The 27,300-nt window shown below is 40.0% G+C and overlaps 1 protein-coding gene across 2 annotated transcripts; it reads right to left on the bottom strand.

Annotated features, from left to right (window-relative positions):
- Positions 1–452: 452 nt before the first annotated feature.
- On the bottom strand, positions 453–27,300 carry frg1 (FSHD region gene 1). Of its 2 annotated transcripts, none has more exons than XM_041174353.1 (9): positions 27,170–27,300; positions 24,945–25,012; positions 19,137–19,259; positions 17,788–17,848; positions 15,422–15,536; positions 10,627–10,731; positions 5,839–5,930; positions 1,577–1,659; positions 453–1,049 (listed from the first exon to the last, which is right to left on the bottom strand). In XM_041174353.1, exons 1-9 carry the CDS (start codon positions 27,223–27,225, stop codon positions 1,036–1,038), a joined length of 717 nt encoding a protein of 238 aa, XP_041030287.1. In that variant the 5' UTR covers positions 27,226–27,300; the 3' UTR covers positions 453–1,035. The 2 variants fall into 2 exon arrangements, with proteins under 2 accessions (XP_041030287.1, XP_041029547.1); XM_041173613.1 differs by having other exon boundaries at positions 1,549–1,659.

Below are 27,300 nucleotides of genomic sequence, written 5' to 3' on the forward strand. Positions count from 1 at the left end.
AGATCATCACCCTGGGCAGTTCATTCAAAACATTCACCAATTGTTGCATAAAATTGTTCTGTTTGATCTGGCTATTCAACTTCCCTCTCCAGTTTCATTCCTGGCCCACCCATTTCTTGTACTAAAAATATGAACTCCAAATTAACCTGTTACAAGGTTATTTTAGTGTAGCAAAATTGAATGGATAGGATTCATTGGGTGGTTGGTTAACTTAATTTGCTAAGGAGGTGATTATACTTGATTTGCATTGTCATTGTAAAGGAATACATTAGAAATCAACTTTTTGTACTATTCTATATAGCATAAATAAAACAAATGAATACATTATCTTTTAAGAAGCGAATAGATCAAACTAGGGCTTTTTTAATCTGTTTATCTTAAAACAAACTCCTGCTGGTTTGTGCACATTTCACTTCCTGCAGCCTAAAGCTAAAAAGAAATCAGAATAGCAGCAGCTTCATGTTCATTTTATGCACAAGTTAATTTTATACATGTTTAATACACTGAGCTTTTTGACATTTGGTGGTTTGTCTGCACCCCAAATTTAAGACTTCAATCACTGACAAGATAACAGCATGGATTGTGAATCAGCAAATGTGAAATGAGGGAGTTAATAATGGAACCAATTTAAGGCATTATAAATGTTGCACACAGAACAATACATTTTATATCACTCTGGCAAAGATTCTTTGCTTGAGCTCGCCTTTCATTCTTCACTTCCTTGTAAAGACTCCAAGTAAAGACTTAGTGGGAATGTAACACACTAGATCACTACAAAGAAAGTGAATGTAACATATATGCAGTTCATTCTTACAATAGAATTAATCTACATTTAAGGCTATCAACATAACACACCCTTCAAAAGTAAAATGGAAATTAAAAAATGGCAGGTTTACATTACATATAGCTGCTGGTTTTACAGCACTGCCAGTTGTGTGTGAACACAAGTAACCTTGGAGATAAAAAAATATAATCACACAGCCAGTGAAAATACCAAGATAACATCCTTGCTTCATTTGCAATATCGGTCAGCTTTCATCTTGGATCGCCTGCAGAGCAAAACAGAGAAATTTCATTAAAAAAGGGTAAAGTTAAAAAGTAACTGAATATGTAATGTACTTTACAACTGCCTTTACCAAGGAAGATGATGCTGCTAAAGTCATAGTGAAACAGGCTGCAGCTGAGACATTAAATTGACAAAGCTTTTATGCAGCAAGTGGTTAGGATCTGGAATGCACTGCCTGAAAGTGGTGAATCACAGAATCACAGTGCAGAAGAGGCCCTTCGGTCCATCAAGTCTACACTGATGAAGGCAGGATCAATTGTGTCTTTCAAAATGGAATTGGCTAATTATCTGAAGAGAAAAGAATTTGCCAGGCTATGGGAATAAGCTGGGGAAATGGAACTAGCGAAGTTGTTTTTGCAGAGAGCCGATATGGACATGACGAGCTGAATGGCCTCCTTCTGTGCTGTAACCATTCTATGATACTAAGAGATTAAATGAGAAGGCTTCTTCCTAGTTGCTAATTTCAAAACTTAAGCACATACCTGTCTAGCAGGGCCTCATGGAAAGTACCTTCTTGCCTGGCTTTCTTCAGTAGTTTACTGTCCTCTACATTTACTCTAAGTTTATGGTCTTGAAAACTCTGGAATTTCTTTCTGCAAAGGAAGAATTACATTGGGAACATGAAATAAGCCTTCTGCACAACAACAAACAATAGCAAAATACCATGGTGCATTCAAAACTATTTCTCGCCCATTTTTTCAAGTCTTAGAACTCTGTATTGTTGTAGTTTTTATACTTCAACTCTTTTTTTTGCAATGTACTCTAATTCTCTGTGAAACCAAACATGATATTTGCTGCTCCCAATGCGGTCTCCTCTACATTGGAGAGACCAAACGCAGACTAGGTGACCGCTTTGCGGAACACCTTCGCTCTGTCTGCAAGCAGGACCCAGACCTCCCTGTCGCTTGCCATTTCAACACTCCACCCTGCTCTCGTGCCCACATGTCCGTCTTTGGCCTGCTGCAATGTTCCAGTGAAGCTCAACGCAAACTGGAGGAACAGCACCTCATCTTCCAACTAGGCACTTTACAGCCTTCTGGACTTAATATTGAGTTCAACAACTTCAGATCATGAACTCTCTCCTCCATCCCCACTCCCATTACGATCCAATAATTTATAATTTTAAAATATATTTTTCTTTTCCCACTTATTTTTAAATTTATTTTGATCTATTGTTTTATCTCCACCTTTTAGCCCATTTTGATCCCTTCCCCCCACCCCACCCCCACTAGGGCCATCCGTCACTTGCTTGTTCTGGCTGCTACCCTTAATGTCCCCATTAGCACATTCCTTAGATAATATCACTACCGTCAATACCCCTTTGTCCTTTTGTCTATGACATCCTTGGCAATCTCTTCTTTGCCTCCACATATCACTGGCCCTCTATCCAGCTCTACCTGTCCCACCCCCCCTCTACCAGCTTATATTTCACCTCATTTTTCCATTTCCTCAGTTCTGATGAAGAGCATACGGACTCGAAACGTCAACTGTGTTTCTCTCTGCAGATGCTGTCAGGCCTGCTGAGTTTTTCCAGCTATTTTTGTTTTTGTTTCAGATTTTCAGCATCTGCGGTATTTTGCTTTTATGAAAAACCAATTTACTGGTGGATTGTGTATTGACAGTTATCAGGCCAGACTTAGAGAACTGAAGCTATTTATTTTAGAAAAGCACAGATTCTGGAGACACAGGTCTTTTTTTTATATATATTCATTAATGGGACGTGGGTGTTGCTGATTAGGCCAGCATTTATTGCTCATCCCTAATTGCCCTTGAGAAGGTGGTGATGAACTGCCGCAGTCCATGTGGTGTAGGTACACCCACAGTACTATTAGAGGCGGAGTTCCAGGATTTTGAACCAGCCACAGCGAAGGAATGGCGACATATTTTCAAGTCAGGATGGTGAGTGACTTGGAGGGGAACTTCCAGGTGGTGGTATTCCCATGTGTCTGCTACCCTTGTTCTTCTAGATAGTAACAGTTGTGGGGTTGGAAGGTGCTATCTGAGGAGTCTTGGTGAGTTCCTGCAGTGCATCTTGCAGATGGTACACACTGCTGCGTCGGTGGTGGAGAGAGTGAATGTGTGGATGGGGTGCCAATCAAGTAGGCTGTTTTGTCCTGGATGGTGTCCAGCTTCTCAGGTGTTGTTGGAGCTGTACTCATCCAGGCAAGTGGAGAATATTCCATCACACTCCTGACTTCTGCCTTCTAGATGGTGGACAAGCTTTGGGGAGGTGAGTTACTCACCACAGGCTTCCCAGCCTCTGACCTGCTTCTGTTTATTAATATAATGAATGGTTCAGATTTTATCCAAGTGATTAGATTATCTGAGCAAGATAGGCAGGGGAGAACTTGCATCAGCACATCTTACATAGCATGGAATTAGGGTACAGGATGATACTAAGTTAGATGGCACTGTAAGACTAAGTTAGATGGCACTGTAAGTAATGCAAATGTGAATGGAAAGTTACAAAGCGGCATTAATATGAACATACAAAATAGGAGCAGCAGTAGGCCATTAGGCTCCTCGAACCTGCTCCTCCATTCAATAAGATCATGGTTGATCAGTTTGTGTTTTGAATTCCACATTCCCATCTATCATCAATAACCTTTGATTCCCTTGCCTAACAGGAATCTATCTACCTAAGCCTTAAAAATATTCAATGAACCCGCCTCCATTGCCTTCTGAGGCAGAGAGTTCCAAAGTCACACCATCCTCAGAAAAAAATTTCTCCTAATCTCTGTCCTAAAAGAGCAACCACTAATTTTAAAACAGTGCCTCTAGTTCTGGACTCATCCACAAAAGGAAACATCCTTTCCACATCAACCTTGTCAAGATCGTTCATGATCTTATAACTTCAATCAAGTCACCCCTCACTCTTCTAAACTCCAGTCGAAACAAGCCCAGTCTGTCCAACCTTTTCTCATAAGGTAACCTGCTTATTCCAGGTATCAATCTAGTAAACTTCCTCTGAATCGCCTCCAAAGCACTTACACCCTTCTTTAAATAAGGAGACCAAAACCGCACACAGTATTTGAGATGTGGTCGCAATATGCCCTGTATAACTGAAGCATAACATCTTTACTTTTATGTTCAATTCCTCTCATAATAAAGGATAGCATTCCATTAGCCTTCCTAGTTATGTGCTGAGCCTGCATACTAACTTGTGACTCATGCACTAGAACACTTCTGCACTTTGGAATTCTGCAGTCATTCTCTGTTTAAGTAATACCCTGCTTTTTTATTCTTCCTGCCAACATGAACAACTTCATATTTTCCCACATTATACTCCATCGTCCAGATTTTTGCCCACTCACTCAACCTATCTGTCTGTCTGCGATCTCCTTATGCCCTCTTCACAACGTACTTCCTACCTATTTTTGTGTTATCTGCAAGTTTAGCTACAATGCCTTTGTTCCCCTCATCTAAGTCATTAAAATAAATTGTAAAAAGTTAAGATGTCAGCACAGACCCCTGTTGACCCCCACTCGTCACATCCTGCCAATCAGAAAAAGACCCATTTATGCATACTCTCTGTTTACTGCCAGCCAGCCAATCTTCCATCCACGCTAATATGTTACCCCTTCCCCCTATTTTGCGCAATAACCTTTGATACACAATTACATGAGTATGCTGGACTGTAACAGAAGGAGTTGTGGCGAAGTGTGAGGTCATCCACTTTGGAAAGATAGATCAAAATATTTTCTAAATGGTGAGAAGCTAGAAAATGTGGAAAAGCAGAGATTTAGGGGTCCATGTAGAGAAATCACTAAAAGCTAATAGGCAGATACATAATTGTGTTAGAAAGAGTAGGAATAGATCATATGGCCTCTCAAGCCTGCTCCAGCCATTTAATAAGTCTTACGCTGAACTTCAATATCAACCCCACTTTTCCACCATAACCCCATATCCCTTAAAGATTTGGTTAGACTGCATTAGATATATGCACTGCACCATAAGAAGGATATACTAGTCTTGGAGGGCATACTACAGTGCAGAGCCCCAGTATCATTCTGGCGAATAAGATTAAAATTATGAGCTTGCACATAATAGTCTTGTATTTCTTTGAGCATAGAAGACCAATGTGTGAACTACTGACGTGTCATAACTAAAGGATTTGAAAGTATAGACAGAAACTATTATCTCTGGTGGTGCAGTCTAGAACAAGGGACATAACCTTAAAATTGGAGCTAAGACATTCAGGGATAATGTCAGGAAATACTTCACAAACGGCAATGGAGATATGGAAGTCTGAGATCCTCTGAACTTCAGAAGCTCCGTGATATACAGAATTTCTTAACTATGTGTCATAAAAGGTGAATTGACATTAAATGACATTACTCCAGCCATACATTTTAAATATAAAGATAGGCATATTTTTTCTTTCTCCAAGTCATCAGGTCATATAGATATATCTGATATTCCAAATTTAACATCAACACATGACCCCCTCTACTGCAATTGTGTGACAGTCCCATACTGTTCCACTGTTCTGCCTCAGAAAGATAGCCTTAACAGCGGTAAGTTGAAAGTCTATATGTACTGTGGACTGTAAAACTATCCAAGCTAATTTATACTGGATACCTGGCACCAAGGGAAATGAAGGATTCATTTTATTTTTCTGGAAAGGTTTAAGAGCCGAGATCTATCAATGAGAAGATCATAATATGTTACAGCTATCTGTCTTCCCTACCCTCAATAATTTAGAAGTATAAATATGTGCATCTTATTCTGTGAACTACTACAATTGTGCTCAAAACTATTGTGGTACTTACACATAGTTGATTTCACATTGCTTCACGTTGCCCTTGTCTTCATCTAAAAGCTCATCTTTTGCCTTTATTACAATATCTGCACAGGAACGGATCTGTTTAAAACAAAAATGCAAGTTATGATAAAGTGTAACAATGTAGATAGTTGCACCTGCTAATCTGAGAATGATGAGGGAGAAAAGTATTAATGAAGCTGTTGGAATATAAGCAGAAAGCTTAGCTGAGATTGTTATAACCACTAGACATTATGAGACGGTTGTGTTTTAAATTGTCTCTTTTGATTTCAGGTAAACAGAATGTCCTGCAATGGGGGATGGCGTGAAGTTGCACTGAACTCCAACAGGCGGGGCCCCATGCCAAGCCCTATTGCAAGTCAGGTGTAAGCTTTAACACCTGAACATAAACACTAAGGCATCTGTTCTTGCTGTTTCTAACCAGTCAGACCAAAGGTTTTGGGGGAAGAAGATCCTTAACAGGTGTGCTATGCCAAGCAGAAGAAGAGGACTGTTTTTGGAGTAACCACCAAGCGGAGGACTGGTGAGGGCAGAACTCTTGTTTGAGGAAACAACTAGAGGGAACCTTGCAATGAGAAGTCCGTTCGAATATGCTCCAAGGGTTGAGTGAAGCTGACTTTGTTTAAAAGGAAGATTCATTTTGGTGAAGTAGGAAGAAGGGATCCGTTAGAGCTGGGAGGTGCTTTGGACTTTAACTCAAGACTACATGTCTATGGAGAATGCAGTGGAATGTATAAATGTGGCATAAGGATTTTGGTTGTGTTTAGAAGTTAGAGGAGATACCTTTTCTGTAGTTTGCTGTAATGGTTCCCTACTAACTACTAAATAGTCAATATTGATTTTAGTTTGTTTGTTACAGTGAAACTCTTAAAATGTGAAATCTTGCCATATAGTTCCTTTATATTTGTCACTGGGAAATTTATATTTCTTTCTAAAAGTTATCAGTCTATACGGGGATCGTGGCAAGGTAAATAGTGAGAAATTATTGCCAGAGAAGAAAGGACTAGGTGGTGATAAGGGTACTGTTGTAGAAGGGGCAGGCAATATTTAAAAAAAATTAAATGAGAACATAAATAAAAAGAATAAGGTACAATTCTTAAAAAGGAAATCAAAGTCAAGATTGGGTAGTGTGTTTGTGAATGTACAAAGCATTCCAAACAAAATTGAACCATTAGAAATACCAGTGGCTACTTGGAGGCGCACAATACATTAGTTATGCAGACTCATGGCTTAAGTTTCCAGTTCTGTTGAAACCTAGTATTAAAAAAGCAAAATTAGCGCCACTACCTTCCAGCTCTGATGAACAGTCATTATCCTGAAATGTTTATCATCTTTCTCAATATATGCTACCTGGTCTGCTGAGTATTTCCAGCATTTTCTGTTTTTATTATAAATTATATTGGAAACATTATTTCTGGTTATAGCATTTTCAGGAGTCACAGGAGAAAAATGGATAGTGTAGCAATATTAATAAAGGCGTCCACCACAGTGTTAGAAAATGAGGATGTTTCAGGGACTTGCATTAAAAAGAATCTAAAAATGCAGAGAGTTAAGGAATAGAATGGAAATTGTAAAATTCTCAGTGTGCAATGCAGGCCAAAGTATGCAGATAAGATAGGAAATTAGATCTCCAGACAGTTCAGAGTGATGAGTGTAAACAAAAGGTCAATAAAATCGGGTGATTTTAACTATCCCAAAATAAATTTGAAAGTGTAGAATGATTTTCACAATGCAAGTAAGATTTCCACCTACATAAGTATGTTTCTAATTAAACAAATGTTTGATTTAGCAGTGGGAAAGGAAGTGAGGCAAATATCTAATGTCAGATTATGAGAACAATTGGGAAATAGTGGCGAAGTTCTGCAAGGTTGGAGAAGGATAATGTAAAGTCAAAGATAAAGGAGATAAATTCTTAAAAGGCAAAGTTCAGTGAGAACAGGAGAATCTGGTTCAAATTAACTGAACAGAAAAATTCCAAACAGGATGTCAGATCAGTTGTGGGTTTCTTCAAATAAAAGATGCATATGGTACAAAATATATTCCTATAATATAAAACGGGAGCAGATCAAAAAATGGAGTTAGGTGAATAAAGATGGAGATTTAAAGCTAAATGGAAACAAATCTGATAAAATATGTGATAAAACTAGGACTAAAGAAAATAATGAGGAATATAGAAGAAATGTAACGGGGGGTAAAAAGGGGGAAAATTAGCCAGCAGAAAATACAAAAGGAAATAGTGCTCATAAGCATATCTAATACTGAATTGTAAAAATAACTGTAAAAGAAAAATTAGTTCTGAAAAATTAGCACAACTCTTGATGAGAAGCTAGGGAATAAACTTGTGACTTGGCATGTCACTGATTTGGAGGTTATCATGAATCCTAAATGTGAGGTAATTAACAACAAAAGAGGTCTTCTAACAACTCATTCAGATTGGTCAACAGAAGTGAGATGAGTTTTTGGAAATTAAGGATAAGCAAAATTATATTTTTACCACTAAACTCTTCAGCTTTTAGTTTAGTTCTTGCGTTTTTAGTTGTTTGTGTAGCAGAAGGTGTAGAGCTACTTTGTTTACTATATATAGAAGGATGTCTTTGAAAATCTCCCACAAAGAGATACAGGTTATAGAAGCTAACATTGTGTGCAGGTCAGATACAGACATAAGCCCCAGTATTTTGATAGCACCATAAATATTAGAAGAGAGAGATATTTGATGATGTGGAAATAGTAGGGCATTTGATTAGTTTGTATTGACTAGCAAAGAACCAGCACGTGACGGGCTAAATTGCCTGCTCTTGAAGCTGTAGTTTTCAAGGGTTCCATTAAGTGCATTTTTAAAACACAACACTTCTAAATATAATCAAAAGTCCCATGCCACATTTATACATTACACTGCGCTCTCCATAACCATGTAGCCTCGAGTTAAAGTCCAAAGCCCTCCCAGCTCCAATCAGGATCCCTTCTACTTGTATTCAGTCACCCAGAAGAAAGTTGCTTTTTCCCCAAAATGTTACATATAGTACATAAAGGAAGCATCTTAGATTATCTCTCATTATTTCTTTTGAACATGTCAAAACTTCAGTGCCCACATTATCCAAGATTTACTTGTGGCAGACTACTAAGGGGCTTTCACTAATTAGAGTAATTGTGTGAAGCAGGCTCAGTGAAAACTCCAAAGCAGAATGACTGCAAGCTGCCAGGTCAGCCTCCTAGCAAAAGGCATGCATGACTTTTCATACTAAAGAGGCAGAAACAATGGAAAATTAATGTTTAATGTTTACTTACATTAATTTGGACTCAGAAGGAAAGGTATACAGTTAACTATATAAAAGGCAATTAACCCGATTTGAATTCTGCGCAAACAGATGAGTTTTGAACAAGTCAAAATCTTGTCAAATGGTTTTAGAAACAAATGACCAAAATGCTACTTAATTCCCAAGCAAACATATTATGTAATGGATAAAAATAACTTAATTAAGAGTAGTTTTCTCCCAATCTTGGCAATGCGGCTTTGGCCAAAGGGCAAGGAGATGACTGTTCCCAAAGATGCACCAATGCCGCTTTGTATCAGCTACTGAGAATGCACAAATATATTCATGAAACAAACTGATGTTTTTCTTCTTCCTTCCTGTGTTAGGTATGACTCCAGCCAGTAAAGTCCCACCCCCTACCTACTGATTCCCATTTCAATTTTACTAGGATTCCTTGATGCCACATTCAGTCCAATGCTGCTTTGATGACCAGTATAGGCATTATCATCTCATTTCTTGAATTCAGCTCTTTTCTTCATTGTTGGGACCAAGGCTGTAATGAGGTCCGGATCAGTGTGATCCTGGCAGAATCCAAATGGAGCACTGCTGAGCAAGTGTCACTTGTCAGCCCTCTCAGCGACACCTTCCATCACTTTGCTGATGATTGACAGGAGAATAATGGAGGGATAATTGGTTGGATTGAATTTGCCTCCCATTTTGGTGAAAAGGGCACTCCTGGGCAATTTTCCACTGTCAGGAAGACACCATGGTGTAACAGTACTGGAACAGCTTGGCTAGGGGCATGGCCAGTTCCGGAACTCAGGTCTTCAGCACAGCAACTGGATGTTTTTGAGGCCCACAGCTTTTGCTTTATCCAGCTATTTTTTATATCACATGGAGTGAATTGAATTGGCTTCTATGATGGGGGATCTCAGAGGAGGCTGAAACAGTTCATGAATTCAGCACTTCTGGCTAAACATAGTTGCAAATGCTTCAGCCTTGTCCTTTGCATTCATGTGTTGGGTTCTGCTGTCACTGAGGATGGGGGTGTTTATGGAACCTTCTCCTCCCATTAGTTGTTTAATCGTCCGCTACCATTCATGTCTGGATGTATCAATAACTAAATGTGCCAACAATGAATGTCAATGACTGAATTAGTCAACAATTCCATTATCATTGTACCATGCAACTACTAGGATGGTAAATAAGATAGATCTTGGATTTTCCCTTTTGCAATTCCAATGCCCCTGTATACACAGACTGATAATAAGGATCCTTTATCCATTTTTACTTAGATCCTGGGCACAAACTGTCTGAACTCAGGCCAACCAGTGTCTATCAGTAATTTTCAATCGTCATTAAGTCTTTTAGAATAATCATGCAAAATTTGTCACTTGATAATAAATCAAATCTTTTGCTGCAGGATATATGGCAGTGAAGCCGCATCAACTTAAAAATGGAAGTGGAATGAACAGGTTATTTTCTGGTTTCATTTACAATTAAATCAGAGCAGCCCACAGGAATACCTTTATCATCTCCCCCTCTCCTGCTGTTTTTTGCTTTGCAATAACGTCACCTTCATCATTACAAGAGATAAAGCAGCTGTTTGATGCCATCAATGCCAGCTTCCCCTGGAAATAGAAAAGCTGGTGAGGTTACAATGCTTTATCACAGAAATGTGTGTGCTTTATAAATACTCCTGAAACCTCTTCTCTTCTGGACTTTTTACTGAATAACTTTTTAAACTCACCGTCACATTTCTTCAGTTCTTCTTGCCCCTCAACCTTACACTGCACATAAAATCCACTCACATACATCAAAATGATCTCACCATCTTGGACAACATTGGGGAGAAATTTTGTAGCTTATGCACACAGTTTATAAACCCAGGCCATAGTATTTGAATAATTATAGGTGCTATATAGATGCAAGCCGTTGTTGCTGTTGTAAATAAATGTTCATAATGTTTCAATGACCTTATTCAGTGTTTCATACTTTCAACATTTTCTGCAAAATCTGTCAGTTTTCAAATATGCGGCCACAGCATATAACTCTTTCTAAACATCATTACCATGGATCACCAAAGCCTCATAACATTTTCCATCGAACATCAAGTATGTGAAGCAGAGCACAGGGAGGGTGAGAGGGGAGGAGGCAGCCTATACCAAGGAATGGTATAAAAGAGAGTACACATTTTTAAAATTATAAATAGTGTACTCAGGAGAATTAGGAACAGAGGATGCAGGAAACTATGGGAACTGTTCTCAAAGAAATTTATCTTTGAATCCTATTTTGAACCAGGATGTCGTTTCTTTGTCCAATCAAAAATGTCATGTGCTATTAAAGCACCATCATTTTATGATCGACAGGTCATTCATGCAGCATATCATGACTTATTATTTGCAAATCCTACTCTCCCTGTTTAGTAATTGAATCAATAGGTGGTAGTCTTAGACTACAGCTTCCTAAATACAAATGTGACGTACACAGCATGACAAAGACAGACTCCTGGAATTCCACTCCACTACCCGGATGAATATCATCATTCAAATACAAAGCATGCCCAGGGAATTAAGTAGAACACAAGTCCTAGGTCCTAGACAAAATGGCAGGCTTGTGTGGAAGAAATAGGCATTTAGAACACAGAACAAGTGGCTTTAAGTTAAGGGTTCTGTTCCAGAATTGTTTAAATTTTTACATATTTTTGTTTTAATTATTATTTTCAGTTGGTTAGAGTGGACTTAATGGCAAATAAACATGGCCACTCACAAATTTTCTGTAATTTATTTCAAGCAGTTGACTGTATTTCTGGTTGTTGAATGGTACTTTTGCCTCCTGGTCTATATTTGAGCAGTGACATTAGATTAATAAGTGAGTGTTTAAGACAAACAGAAAATGTACTGTATACTTCTGAAGTGCAACACTCTATACAACTTTAAAGCTGGGATATCCTATGCAAGTCTTTAAATTATACATCATACAAAGAGGCAGGCATTGAATAATGTGATTGATGTTCCATCATATTGCTCACGGACAAAAAAGACTTCCTGGAGCACATGATAAAAGACTGATATTTCAGTGCTGTAGTGGGGGTGTGCTGTATTATTGGTGACATGTTCCTTTGGAGATGGTAAACTGAGAACAGTGGTTCTGGCACACTCAAAGCTTCCATGGCCATTACCTGAACACGAGTGTTCAATTTTTTTTTTAACAATGCTCCAAGAAATGTTACTCCTTCAATTAATTTGACTAAAAATACCACATAACTTGGCCATTCGCAAAAGGAGAATGTAATTTTGGTTGGGGACGGCTAGTCGTCACACCTTAGTTCATTGATCCAGAAAGATCCCCACTGTAGCACTTTAGACAGGGGAGCATTTGATGTGTTCATTACTCTGTGAAAAAATATGGTGCTGTCAGTCCTAGATTTGCTTTTTAGTTGGCTGGTCCCGTAATCCCTTGTCAGCTCAAATTAATTTCAAGTAATTTTCCTGATTTACTGTTTCTGTATGATTTATCACCTTATTTACCTCTACAAGATGACATATCAGAGGCTTCCCTTTAAGGCCAAAAAGTAAAAGCTTCTCTTGTCTTTTCTTGTAACTTAGAGCTCCAAAGCAACTTTTTAAATTAATTCACAGGATGTGGGCTTCGCTGGCTGGGCCAGCATTTATTGCCCATTCCTAATTGCCCTTGAGGTGGTAGTGATGAGTTGCTTTCTTGAACCGCTGCAGTCCATGTGGTATAGGTACACCCACAGTGCTGTTAGGAAGGGAGTTCCAGGATTTTGACTTAGTGACAGTGAAAACGGCAATATATTTCTAGGTCAGGATGGTGAGTGACTTAAAGGGGAACTTCCAGGTGGTGGTGTTCCCACTTATCTGCTGCCTTTGTCCTTCTAGATGGTAGTGGTCGTGGGTTTGGAAGGTGCTCTCTAAGGAGCCTTAGTGAATTCCTGCAGTGCATCTTGTAGATGGTACACACTGCTGCTACTGTGTGTCGGTGGTGAAGGGAGTAAATGTTTGTGGATGTGGTGCCAATCAAGTGGGCTGCTTTGTCCTGGACGGTGTCAAGCTTCTTGAGTGTTGTGGGAGCTGCACTCGTCTAGGCAAATGGAGAGTTTTCCATCACACTCCTGACTTAGGCCTTGTAGACGGTGGACAGGCTTTGGGGAGTCAGAAGGTGGGTTACTCGTCGCACGATTCCTAGACTCTGACCTGCTCTTGTAGCCACAGCATTTATATGACTACTCCAGTTCAATTTCTGGTCAATGGTAGCCCCCAGGATGTTGATAGTGGGGGATTCAGCAATGGTAATGGCACTGAACATCAAGGGGCAATGGTTAGATTCCCTCTTGTTGGAGATGGTCATTGCCTGGCACATGTGTGGCGTGAATGTTACTTGCCACTTGTCAGCCTGGGTATCGTTCAGGTCTTGCTGCATTTGGACATAGACCGCTTCAGTATCTAACGAGTCACGAATGGTGCTGAACACTGTGCAATCATCAGCGAACATTCCCACTTCTGATCTTATGATGGAAGGAAGATCATTGATGAAGCAGCTGAAGCTGATTTGGCCGAAGATCCTATCCTGAGGGACTCTTGTAGTGATGTCCTGGAGCTGACATGACTGACCTCCAGCAACCACAATCATCTTCCTTTGTGCTAGGTCTGACCCAACCAACGTTTTCCCTCTGATTTCCATTGACTCCAGTTTTGCTCGGGCTCCTTGATGCCACACTTGGTCAAAAGTGGCCTTGATATCAAGGGCAGTCACTCTCTCCTCATCTCGGGACTTCAGCTCTAACGTCCACAGTTGAACCAAGGCTGTAATGAGGTCAGAGGCAGAGTGACCCTGGCTGAACCCAATCTGGATGCCAGTGAGCAGGTTATTGCTAAGCAAGTGCTGCTTGATAGCACTGTTGATGACCCTTTCCATTACTTTACTGATGATCGAGAGTGGACTAGTAATTGGCCAGGTTGGATTTGTCCTGCTTTTTGTGTACAGGATGTACCTGGGCAATTTTCCACATAGCCAGGTAGATGCCAGTATTGTAATTGTACTGGGACAGCTTAATATTTAGCATGATTAGTATTTTGGTTCTTCTTTGCATTGCTTTCAACATGTGAATGTTTCCTTTGTGTTTTGTTGGCCACTATGCTTTACAATTTGATCACAACTTCCTTTGATATGTATTCTGTTTTGGCCACATAATTTAACACTTATAGAATTAAGTATGATACTGTGCTGGAGGCTATTTGGTCCATCATGCCTATACCAGTTGTGTAGAATGATCCAATTAATCTCACTCCCCTGATTTTTACCCATGACTCTATTTTGTTCCCTCTTCAAATGCTTATCCAATAATCTGATGAAAGTCACAGTTGAATCTGCTTCGACCACCCTTTCAGGCAGTGCATACCAGGTCACACCAACTCACTGTGTAAGAAAAAAAATTCTTCATTACATCTCTAGTTCTTTTGCCAATCACCTTAAATCTGTCTCCTCTGGTTACTGGCCCTTCTACTACAAAGACAACTTGCTTCTATATAGTACCTTCAGCATAGTAAAATGACCGAAGGTGCTTTACAGGGTGATATGAAACAGAATTTGACATTGAACCACTTAAACGATATTAGGACAGGTGACCAATAGGTTGCTTGAAATGGTCAGTTTAAGGAAAAAAATAGAGAAAGAAAGAAGTACAGGGGTCTAGGGAGTGAATTCCAGAGCTAAGGGTCTTGGTAGTAGAAGGTATAACTGCTAATCATGCAGTGATTAAATCAAGGATGTGCAAGAGGCCTAAAAACTAAAGAACTGCAGATATTTCAGGGGCTTTAGGAGGTTACAGACATGGGGAGTAGTGAGGCCTGAAGGGATCTAAAAACAAGGTTGAGATATTTAAAATTGAGGTTTTGCTTAACCAGGTAATAGTTCCTGTTCATCCAGTACTGGATGTCAGGCAAGCTGTCTGAAAACAGTTTCTCATTATTCTATCAAAACCATTCATGATTTTAAAGACCATCATTAAATCTTCTCTGCTCTAAGGAGAACAACCACAGCTTCTCCAGTTTTTCCACATAATTGAAGTCTCTCATCCCTGCTACCATTCTAGTAAATCTCTTCCTCACCCTAACACCTTAGCATTCTTCCTAAAGTGTGGAACCCAGAATTGAACACAACACTCCAGCTGACACCCAGCTGCTTTTTTGTATTGGATTTGTTGATTGCTGCTTTATATTTGGAATAAGAGAAGGAAGATGTTTGGAGATAATGGTTCTGGAGCAGCACTGACAAAATGAGCAAGCAAAAGCAACTTACATCCTGAAAAATTGGCTCCCACTGTTCTCTTGACCCAATTGCATCTGATCGCCCAGTTACGACACCATCAGAATTTATTCCCATATATTTGCCATAACCAGACTTCAGCGCTATTCTATAGGAAATAATGAAGAATAGTGAAAATATATTCTGAAGTATCAATGCAGAAGCATTAACTGGGCTGCGGTTAACATAGTTATTGCAAAAGCGTATTTTAGATAAACATATGTTGCTCAGCAGGTTATTGACAAATTCCAAACTGTAGAGATGTCTCATTACCATCTACCAAATTGGTTTATTTAGTTCAGATTCATATTAACATTGCGGTAAACAGTAGTAACATCAAATACTTTAAACATTAGCAACATAACATTCATGTCTCCTTCTAATTGAATTTAAAAATCTAATAATTGACAATGTGGCTGTTAAAAGATTTGATTCAAAATGGTACCTTTCTGAAATGCATACACTGCAGAGCAATTGTATGATGGATTTATAAAGGAACATGAAGAAAAGGATTGATTGTTTATAACTAGTGGTCTTATCAGATTGTTGAGACCATCTGCATTCAAATTTTGTCGTACAACACTTCTGTGAGATGCCTTGGACATTTTTACTAATAATAAAGGCATTAAAGGGATGTGAGTTGTTGATACATAGCATGCAGCTGTTGTAAATACAATTTTGGATTTTACAGTACATAGAATAATAGAACAAAGATCTTAATAAGGAGCCAATTGCTTCCTTCCCTACTTGAGTATTGCACACAGTTCTGGCTGTCCTACTACGAAAGGGTATCATGGGGCTGGAAAAAGTAGCGAAGTGCAGCTCATCTGAAAGATTCATCAGGTATCTAAACTACAAGGAAAGGATAATTGAAGTTGATCAATTGACAATAATAAATGTTTACCATGGCGCAGAGAATGACTGGGCAGGGGGTGAGGGGTGGCAGCAAGGGATGAAACTCTGAAGAAGGGAGGTCAATCAACAGTTCAGAAAGAACAACTTAACAGAGGGTGGTGAATGTTTGGAATGGACTGGCCAGTGAGGCAGTCTAGACTGATGACCTCAGTAATTATAAGAGGAAAATGGGTTGCATTTGGCAAAATAAAATGAGTGATACAGGTAGTGGACAGTGCATTGTTTCTCTGCCCTTTGGAGCCAGGTGGATGGACCAAAATGATCTTCTCAGATCCTGAACTTTCCTATCATCACAATGGCCACCTGCGTTTTTGCCTAAGAATTGTACCTAAGTATCAATGGGGACACTACAAAAATTTACTTCAATAAGTTTAAATAAAATGATACATATTCCCTATAAGTCATTCTTAAATTGCTGTAAAATTGTATGCAAGTGTAAATTGTTTGTACAAATGTAAATATATATTAAATACATACTTTATTTTTATTGTGCATATCTAAATACATTTCCTCATACATTTCTGGAAAAGTAATAGATTTTGGTTTGTGAATATAAGCACAAATTGTACTTCTATGGGTGTCCTGCAATTATATACATCTTTCACATTTGCAGAATAGGATACAGAAGTACTCACCTGCTTGCTGACTGACTGGCTAAGTCTACAAATTTTCTTCAATGTCAATGGCCACGAGTTATGAATTTCAGAAATGATATCAGCATCCAAGAGCAGATACATCAGGTTCACTTTGACCCTGATTATCTGGTTTGTATCAGCTGATCATCCACAAACATTTCTGGGCTGCAGAGGCTGTAGAGTCAGGGCAGAACAGGGGGGGCAGATGGAGTCAGCTACATTACTTTTACTTTGGATATGATTTAACATTACTTCTACTCCTATTTTTTCCCTGTCTCTGGACATGGCTGCACAAGAACAAACAGGAAGATAGATTTGTATCTATGCCCAAGTCAATGGGAAATTAAATCCTTATGAAGGTCATGAAAACATTGAACAAACATTAGATTATAATGTGTAACCCACAGTAAATATTAGAAAACAGATATTATGATGAAGCATTATTTCTATCAACACTTTGGGTTAATTTCCTTTTTCTTTCTTTAAAAAACAAGTTTCTGGCAGCATCATTTTGTTGCTAAAACACTTGGAAGAACTACGTCTATGACAATCAGACTTCATGCACTCAGAGTCAGTGAGTGATTTTGGATATGTGGCCAAACATTTCAGCAAACGGGTTGGTTGAATGAATAATATTAATTAAGATAAATTAATGAATTAGTTTTCATTCCATTGCAGTTTGATGTTATGGAGCTCTTGATTATTTGCCCAATTCCGTTATCGGCCAAGGTTCGTTCTATTAATGAGTAAATGAGGTGCATATTCGTCTTCCCCTTCAAACAAAAAAAAAATGCAACTTGCATTCCTCACCTCGTTTCAGATAATTTAATAGCTGTTAACTGCTCTGGGGGATCAGGGGTTTCATTATCCTCTGTGAAAGAAAAAAAGTACAAAAGCAAATTGTATCTTACAATGAAAAAGACAATTGTTAATTTTCACCATGTAGCAAATGCTGCTAAAAGCGGTGGCACTATAACTAGTGCTGAAAGTTTTCTCTTCATAAAAGTATGAGCAAACAAACAACGCCTTTCACATTCCCTAAACACCTCAAACGCAGCAGCTTTTTGTACCCAATCAGATAAATTACCAGTTAATACAATTTTGGTGATTGTTGAGGGATGAATACTGGCCAGAGCACCAGGAGAACGCCCTTGCTTTTTTTTGATTAGTATGATGGATCTTGTATGCCCAGCAGAAGAGGGAGACCAGGGCTTAGTTTAATGTCTTATCTGAAAGACAGCAGCTCCAAATATACAGTATTCCCTCAGTATTGCACTGAAATGGGTCTAAATTAAGTGCTCAAATCCTGGAGTCTGGCTTGAACCCACAACCTTCTGAGAGGGAGTGCACCAATTGAACCAAGCTAACGCATACTGAGTAGTTACAGTTTAAAAGCACTGATCAATATATCCTGTTTCTCATGGGAATTTTTTCAAAATACCCAGAATTAACCAAAACTTGTTTTAAATACAAATCTCCTGTCTATAAGGTGTCACAGTGTACACTGAATTCCCAATTTCAGCTGCAATTAGCTGAGAAGTGCCAAGCAAAGGCTGTGTGTTTCCGGAGACAGAGGAGAATCTTCAGTCTATGCAGCACCTTCTGCTAATCAAATTCAAGCAGCAATATTGAAAGTATGGGTGAAGGTTTCTTAATTTGATGGCCACAAGCAAAAAATAGAGGGGCAAAAGGGTAAATTTTCAACTTATTGTTTTTATAAATCCAGCATTGTGGATATGCAACAGTACAGGAACAGCACAATTTTCATTTCTATTTCCATTGAAAACAGAAGAAATGAAATCCACGATTTGCACAACACTGGTTTTATACTTAGCATAGCAAGTTGAAAATGTACTCCTAAATATCTTTCAAAATACCAATCTTAAGACACTATATAGACAGATTCTTAATGGCAGTTTTGTTCTTTAAACTCAATCTAACTATAAAGGTATTATCAAAAATACTTTACTAATTTACACAATTGTTAAGTGAAATCAGAGCAACAAGATGAGAGATTCAGCAAATGAATACACAAGGACTTTCTGTTTTTTAAAGCTAATTCTGGAAATCACAAATTGCACTGAATTTTCAATTTCTAAAACTATAAAATAATAATTAGATTTGAGGGAAAAGGTTAACCCAGTTCAAACTGTGCCTACCTTTATGCGGTGCTCCAAGTGTAAATAGACCATTGTCGAGAGCACGGATGTAAGTCCCTGTGCCCATCTCTATTGCCACAGTGCCTGTAATTTCTCCAAAATTTCGAACTGCCCACCATCCTCCTAACAAATAATACAAAAAAGAGGCACATTTGAAAAAACTAAATCAACAACATATGGAAAAAACTTGCATTCGCTTAGTGCCTTGCATGACCTCATGACAACCTAAAGTACTTCAAAGACAATAATCAATTTGTCCTGTAGCCACTTTTGTTGTGAAAGCAAATGTAGCAGTCAATTTGTACACAGTTAGGTCTCACAAAAAGCAAATGAGGTAAATGCCTGTTATTCTGTAATGGTGATGCTAGTTGAGGGAGAATTCCCCTGCCCTTTGAATAGCACCATGGGTTCTTCTATATCTATTTGAACAAGCAGACGGAGCCTTGGTTTAATGGTACATCAAAACACATATGAGAGTGCAGCACCCCCTCAGTACTACACTGAAGTGTCAACCTGGACAATATGCTCAAGTCTCTCAAGTGGAGCTCGAGTCAAAGTTGTGGATTCAGAAATCACAGCATTGCCAGGTGAATCAAGTAATGCTCTTCAGTACACGATCTTTGAAAAGCATTCACAGTGTACATACTGCAAGAAATTGGGAGAATTTGGCATTGAGAGAGAGAGTGTGTGTGTATGTGCACAACAGGGCAAGTTAAACAAAATTGCAAAGAATGAGAGGAGGACAGTCAGAAAGGGAAAACATATACAAGGCTTTGTGGGGTGGGGGGAGTGCTGCAGGAGAAGGGTGGGAAGGCAGGGAAAATTATTTATTATTTGATCCTTAGTGGGAACAGAGGCAACAGAAGACCAAGAATACAACTGGGTAATGAGCATGAATACTACCTCAGAGGCCCAAGACCACCCTATGATGAAAACAAAATTATTCTGTAAATAATCAATTATTCAACAAATGTTATTTTCATTTTCTAGAAAAGGGAAATGTCACAGGCTTGAGGGGATGAATCGCCTACTCCTGTTCCTATGACTATTGCAAATGTAATATGGCATTCTCATTCATGAATAGCAATAACCTGACAAGAACATTCTACAAATAGAAAGAGATGTGGGGGTTCCCTCCCTACAAACACTTGCACTTCCAAACCTTGTGTATTATACAAGGTCCAATCAATAGGTAATATGACTGAACAAATAAGGGGGACTATGCTACCAAGTTACCATCCTGTAAATGCCATGTTAAGAAAATATACTACACCACCACTTTGTAGGATTTAGCTGTTCTTTTGTTCTTTATCAATTTCTTGGTCATCCTTTGCTGATTTCTGAAATCGTCTCAATCCTTAGGTTTACTATGCTTTTGACAACATTGTAAGCCTCTTCTTTTGATCTAATACTACTTTGGCTTCTGTCAGCCACTGTTGGACCACCTTTCCCATTTAAAGAATGTGTTTATGGGATGTGAGCATCGCTGGCAAGGTCAGTTTTTGTTGCCTACCCTTAATTGGTCTTAAGGAAGTGCATATTTCTTGTAAATTATAAATGATTTCCCTAAATGTTTGCCATTGCTTGTCTATTATCATACATTTAAATCTAGTATCCAGATCTACCATAACCAAGTCACCCTTCACATCTATGTAGTTTGCTTTGTACAGATTGAAGACTATCATTTGAACTGAGCTAAATGATTCTCAAAGTCAATGGAAAATTAATTGCATTATGATCACTCTTCCCCAGAGCTTCTTCATACAAGATTGTTAACTAAAACTCACTGCACAATACGAGATCCAAAAAGCCCATTTCCTAGTTGGTTTCTTGACATACTGATCTCAAAAACTCTCTTGAATGCTTTCCATGAACATCTTGTCCATGCTATTACTGTACAACGAACAAAGAAAAGTACAGCACAGGAATAGGCCCTTCGGCCCTCCAAGCCTGCACCGATCGTATTGCCCGTCAACTAAAACATTTTGCACTTCCGGGTCCGTATCCCTCTATTCCCATCCTATTCATGTATTTGTCAAGTTGTCTCTTAAACACCACTATCATACCTGCTTCCACCACCTCCTCTGGCAGCGAATTCCAGACTCGCTACCCTCTGCGTAAAAAACTTGCCCCACATATCTCCTCTATAGTTTTCTCGTCTCACCTTAAATCTATGTCCCCTAGTAATTGACTCTTCCACCCTGGGAAAAAGCTTCTGACTATCTACTCTGTCCATGCCACTCATAATTTTGTAAACTTCTATCAAGTCGCCCCTCAAACTCTGTCACTCTAGTGAGAACAATCCAAATTTCTCCAACCTCTCCTCATAGCTAATAACCTCTAGACCAGGCAGCATCCTGGTAAACCTCCTCTGCACCCTCTCCAATGCCTCCATATCCTTCTGGTAATGTGGCGACCAGAATTGCATGCAATATTCCAAGTGTGGCCTAACCACGGATCTATACAGCTGCAGCATGACTTCCCAGCTTTTATACTCAATGCCCCTGCCAATGATGGCAAGCATGCCGTATGCTTCCTGACTACCTTATCCACCTGTGTTGCCACTTTCAGTGACCTGTGGACCTGTACACCCAGATCCCTCTGCCCGTCAAGGCACTTAAGGGTTCTGCCATTTACTGTATAATTCCTGCCTGTATTAGACCTTCCAAAATGCATTACCTTGCATTTGTCCAGATTAAACTCCATCTGCCATTTCTCCGCCCAAGTCTCCAACCGATCTATATCCCGTTACATCCTTTGACTTTCCTCTTCACTATCTGCAACTCCTCCAACCTGAGTGTCGTCTGCAAACTTACTAATTAGCCCAGTTACATTTTCTTCCAAATCATTTATGTATACTACAAACAGCAAAGGTGCCAGCACTGATCCCTGCGGAACTCCACTAGTCACAGATCTCCATTCGGAAAAGCACCCTTCCATTGCTACCCTTTGTCTTCTACGACCAAGCCAATTCTGTATCCATCTTGCCAGCTCACCTCTGATCCCATGTGACTTTACCTTCTGTACCAGTCTGCCATGAGGGATCTTGTCAAAGGCCTTACTGAAATCCATGTACGTAACATCCACTACCCTTCCATCGTCGATAATCTTTGTCACTTCCTCAAAAAACTCGATCAAGTTAGTGAGACACGACCTCCCCTTCACAAAACCATGCTGCCTCTCACTAATACCCCCATTTGCTTCCAAATGGTAGTAAATCCTGTCACGAAGAATCTTCTCCAATAATTTCCCTACCACTGACGTAAGCTCATTGGCCTGTAATTTCCTGGATTATCCCTGCTACCCTTCTTAAACAATGGAACAACATTGACCATTCTCCAGTTCTCTGGGACTTACCTGTAGCCAGTGAGAATACAAAGATTTCTGTCAAGGCCCCAGCAATCTCCTCCCTTGCCTCCCTCAGTACTGTGGGGTAGATCCCATCTGGCCCTGAGGACTTACCCCCCTTAATATTCTTCAAGATGCCTAACACCTCCTCTTTTTTGATCTCAACATGATTGTATTAATCTCATTAACCGAGTTTCCTGATTTATACTCTACCAACATAACAACCACAGTAAGGGGACCAATAAACTACTACCACTAGTATTTTTCATTCACTTTTTTCTTAGCTTCACTCAAACTGATTTTACATTCTGATTTTCTGAGCTAAGACCTTTTCTCTTTACTGCCTTTATCATATCCTTTGGGGCTGGATTGCTCAAATGGCTAGCGTGTGGTTCAGATTAACACCAACAGTACAGGTACGATTCCCCTTCTGACTGAAGTAGACTTGGGCCCTGCCCACAAGAGCGGAAGACAATGACAAACCACCACTGGCAAAAACTGTGAAGAAAACAGCTCAGCACAGAGCATTAGCAATGAGCCAAAGATCTGCCTTTTGGAAGAGCACACGTGAATGAATTAACCTATCCTTTAACCTAGGGTTAACAGCCATCCCGCTTTTTTGATTTTGTCCACCTCCTGAAAAAATTAAGTTTCCTGGAATATTTATTCCCAATCTTGTTTACTTTGCAGCCACATCTCCCTAATGGCTATTAGGTTTAAACATTTATTTATATTTGTGCTTTTAATATAGCTAGGTTGTTGCAAATACTTCACGCACTCAGATATAATGTCTTTAGTTTTAACTTTCTTCTATTTTTCCCTGATGTCACATTAGTCACTAATGTCTTATTATCTTTGTTTAGCTTTTTGACTCTTCCTAATCTGCACTGCTTATTACACATATTGCTATTCTGCTCAACAGTTTTGAGATTTCTCAAAGATTGCTTTTGAATTTACTCTTTCTTAAATACTTCCATATCCTGCTTCATTAGTTTAAAGCCCCATTGCTCAAGTTATTCAATTCACCAGGCCATTGATTCCAGCAGAGTTTAAGTGCAAAACAACTCCTGACTTCCCCTGTACTGTCCCGAGAATTGAACCACTCTGGTCCAAAACCAGTCTTTCAGCCATGCATTTGCCTCCAACACCAGTCTTTCAGCCATGCATTTAATCTTCCAATCTGATGTCTCTATGCCAGTTTGCATTTGACTGAGGTAACAATCCAGAGTGTATTACCTTCCGGATTCTGCACCTTAGTTTTGACCCAAGCCCCTAACCATGCTGTTTGTTCTAATGTGGACCATGACAACTGGGTCCTCCCCCACCAAGTTCTTTCCCGGCTGTGAAATGTCCTGGCACTGGGCAGATAACACAGTCTTCGGAACTCTCAATTACAAATGAAGGGGACAGTATCTACCCCCCACTATACTGTCCCCAATTATTACCATATTCCTTTTCTCTCTCCCCCACCACACTTGAATGGCCTCCGGTGCCATGGTCAGTTTGCTCATCCACACGGCAGACTTTGGCCTCATACACAGGCAGCAAGAACCTCATAACTGTTGGATACCGGCAAAGGTTGAGGCTCCTCCACCACTGCACCTGAGGTGACCTTACCTGCCTGACTTGCAGTCACACCCTCTTGTTGAACTAGTCCTGTACCACTACCTAACTTAAAGGGAGTGACTGCCTCCTGAATCAACTGTCCAGAAAACTTTCTCCCATCCTAATGCACCTCAAGCTCCAGCTAAACAATTCATGAGCTGCAAATACTCACTGAAGATGCCATTGTCTGGGATTGTGATGCTCTTCACAATGTCTCATAACGAATTGTGATATACCAACTGCTCTGGCATGTCTAATTGGCTAGTTATATTTAATTAATTAAAGTTCATTAATTTTATCCAAATTAAGTTAAAGTTTTTTTAGCCAATTACTCAATCTAGTTTAAGCTATAGGTAGATAAAATATTCACCTATAACTTACCCTTGTCACCCCTCTTTGTGCTGCAATGTCACTATGCTTTGTGCCACTTACAGAATCCAGACTTCCACACCTCTTCCATGGCCTTGTATCCCACCCCCTCCCCGCATCACACTCAGCTTTGCCCACAGCCTTGTGCCTCTCTCTTGTGCTACTCTCGCCTCACCCTTTCCTGTTTCAGGAAAAAATTAAATTTCAACTCAATTCTAGAAATATTTATTATAATACACTGGTGCATTAGAAAAGAACGGTGGAAAGTCAGTGCAGTTTCGGGAACCATTAATTAAGCTCCTGTAATGTACAATTTCTTTGCGAACAATTTCTAAATTGGCAGACATTTGAGCTGCTTGAAGCACACACGACTGAACTACTAGCCAAGGGCCCATTCATAGTCTACAATGTGAAGTTTTCTCATGCTGAAATCTCACAGCTGGGTGATATACCTGAAAACCCAAAAGAACAACCAGCCTCACTTACCAATGATATCAAGCACCTGTTCCTCCTCCTCTAGCTTTCTTTTCCCTTTTTTTTTCTTCTTCTTCTCGCTAAAGAAAAATGTAATGATTGACTTGAGCATTTAAATCTTGTACAGAAGTTACAGCTATGATGCCTGTTCCCTGATCACACAAGTTTCATCTGTGCAAATGCAAAAGTGGCAGCAAATAATTTCTGGGTATAAATAAAAACTATATATATTACTAAATTGGTAGGTTATTTTTCTACTGTATGTTTTGAAATAAACTTCACAATTGTCGCAGACCTCATTGTAGTGATAAAGACTAGTAGATTCTGCAATAAAACTACCCCAACAAACTACAACAGCAAACATGATTGGGCTGATAATTGATAAGTAAATTCATGGCACACAAACAAGAGAGAATCTAACCATCTCCTCATGATGTTCAATGACATTACCATCACTGAATCCCCCACTATCAACATCCTGGGGGTTACCATTGACCAGAAACCGAACCGGGCCAACCATATATAAATGCCGTGGCTACAAGAGCAGGTCAGAGGTTGGGAATACTGTGGTGAGTAACTCACTTCCTGATCCCACAAAGCTTGCCCACCATCTACAAGGTTCAAGTCAGAATTATGGTGGAATACTCTCCATTTGCTTGGATGAGTGCAGATCCAACAACATTCAGTATGCTTGACATCATTCAGAACAAAGCAGCCCGCTTGACTGGCAGCCCATCCACCATCTTAAACATTTACTGCCTCCACCACTGACACACAGTAGCAGCAGTGTGCACCATCTACAAGATGCACTGCAGCAACTCACCAAGGCTCCCTCGACGGCACCTCCAAACTCGCAACCCCTACCACCTAGAAGGACAACACAGCAGATGCATGCGAACACTACCACCTGCAAGTTCCCCTCCAAGACACACAACATCCTTAATTGGAACTATATCACTGTTCCTTCACTGTCGCTGGTCAAAATCCTCCCTAACAGCACTGTGGGTATACCTGCAACTCACGGACTGCAGCGGTTCAAGGTGGCAGCTCACCACCACCACCTTCTCAATGGCAATTAGGGATTGACACCGATGCTCACTTCCCATGAAAGAATAAAAAGAATGATAAGGAACACACTCCAAACTGGTCTTTGACTCAAAAGGGGAGAAAGCACATTATGTCTACTAAACATGCACACAAAACTTTGTTCAATTAAGAGAATTTATATTATCACTCATTTCACAACCCTCTCGATGTCTTCCATAAAATATTAGCCCCTACTCTATGAATCAGTGTTTACAGTGGTGGCCAATCGGTGCACCATGTCCAATGGTAGTTTCTTGCAAGAACAAACCGCTTGTCCTGCTCCCTTGCTCTTTCTCTGTAGCACCGCAAATTTCTCTCCAGGTGCTTATGTAATCTTAAAAGCAAAAAACTGCGGATGCTGGAAATCCAAAACTACGTGGAAAAACTCAGCAAGTCTGGCAGCATCTGCAGAGAGGAACACAGTTAACGTTTCGAGTCCGAATGACCCTTCAACAGAACTAAGTAAAAATAGAAGAGGGGTGAAATATAAGTGGGGGACTACCCGCGCCCCCGCCAAAACCAGCTTATAATTCACCTCTCTTCTATTTTTACTTAGTTCTGTTGAAGGGTCATTCGGACTCGAAACGTTAACTGTGGTCCTCTCCGCAGATGCTGTCAGTCTTGCTGAGTTTTTTCAGGTATTTTTGTTTTTGCTTATGTAATCTTCTTTGCCACAATTAAATCTGCCTCCACCACATTTTCAGACAGTGCATTTCAGATCCTAACCACGCGCTATATAATTTTTTTTTGCGGGATAACCAGCCCTTTGGGTGGGGTGAAGTAAGGGACACTTGGCTGGAGCAGGGGATACTGGCGAGTCTGGAGGAGAGGTTAGCCCGAACTCACCCCCCCTCTCTCAGGTCAGCCCGGACCCCCTGGACCTGACGGGGCCTCGGGCCTTAGAGTGCCAGCCAGCCCCAGGCACCAAGCTGCGGGAGCCGGGACACTGTCAGAGGAGAGTGCCGGCCAGAGCTGCCGCTCCCTCAGGCTGAGCAGCTTCTTCACTCACCGGCAGCCCGAGAGCCAGGACCACGGCCCCCTCTGTTTCCCTATCAATATCAGCCTTTCTCTAATATCTGCCTCTAAGTCGGAGTCTCAGCTCCTAATCCACTGTCTCCCCGGTTATTCTGCTCCGTGGGTGAAACTCAAACCTTTTCATCCCTTTCAGCACCAGCTTCGTGCTCTTCACACAGGCATATTCCGCCATATTAGAAATGCGTACCCGCTGCAGCGTCACCCGGTGACCGGGAGGACAGTTACAGCGGCACCCGGTGACCGGGAG

Source organism: Carcharodon carcharias, chromosome 1 (genome assembly GCF_017639515.1).
Source record: "Carcharodon carcharias isolate sCarCar2 chromosome 1, sCarCar2.pri, whole genome shotgun sequence".
NCBI classification, from domain to species: domain Eukaryota; kingdom Metazoa; phylum Chordata; class Chondrichthyes; order Lamniformes; family Lamnidae; genus Carcharodon; species Carcharodon carcharias.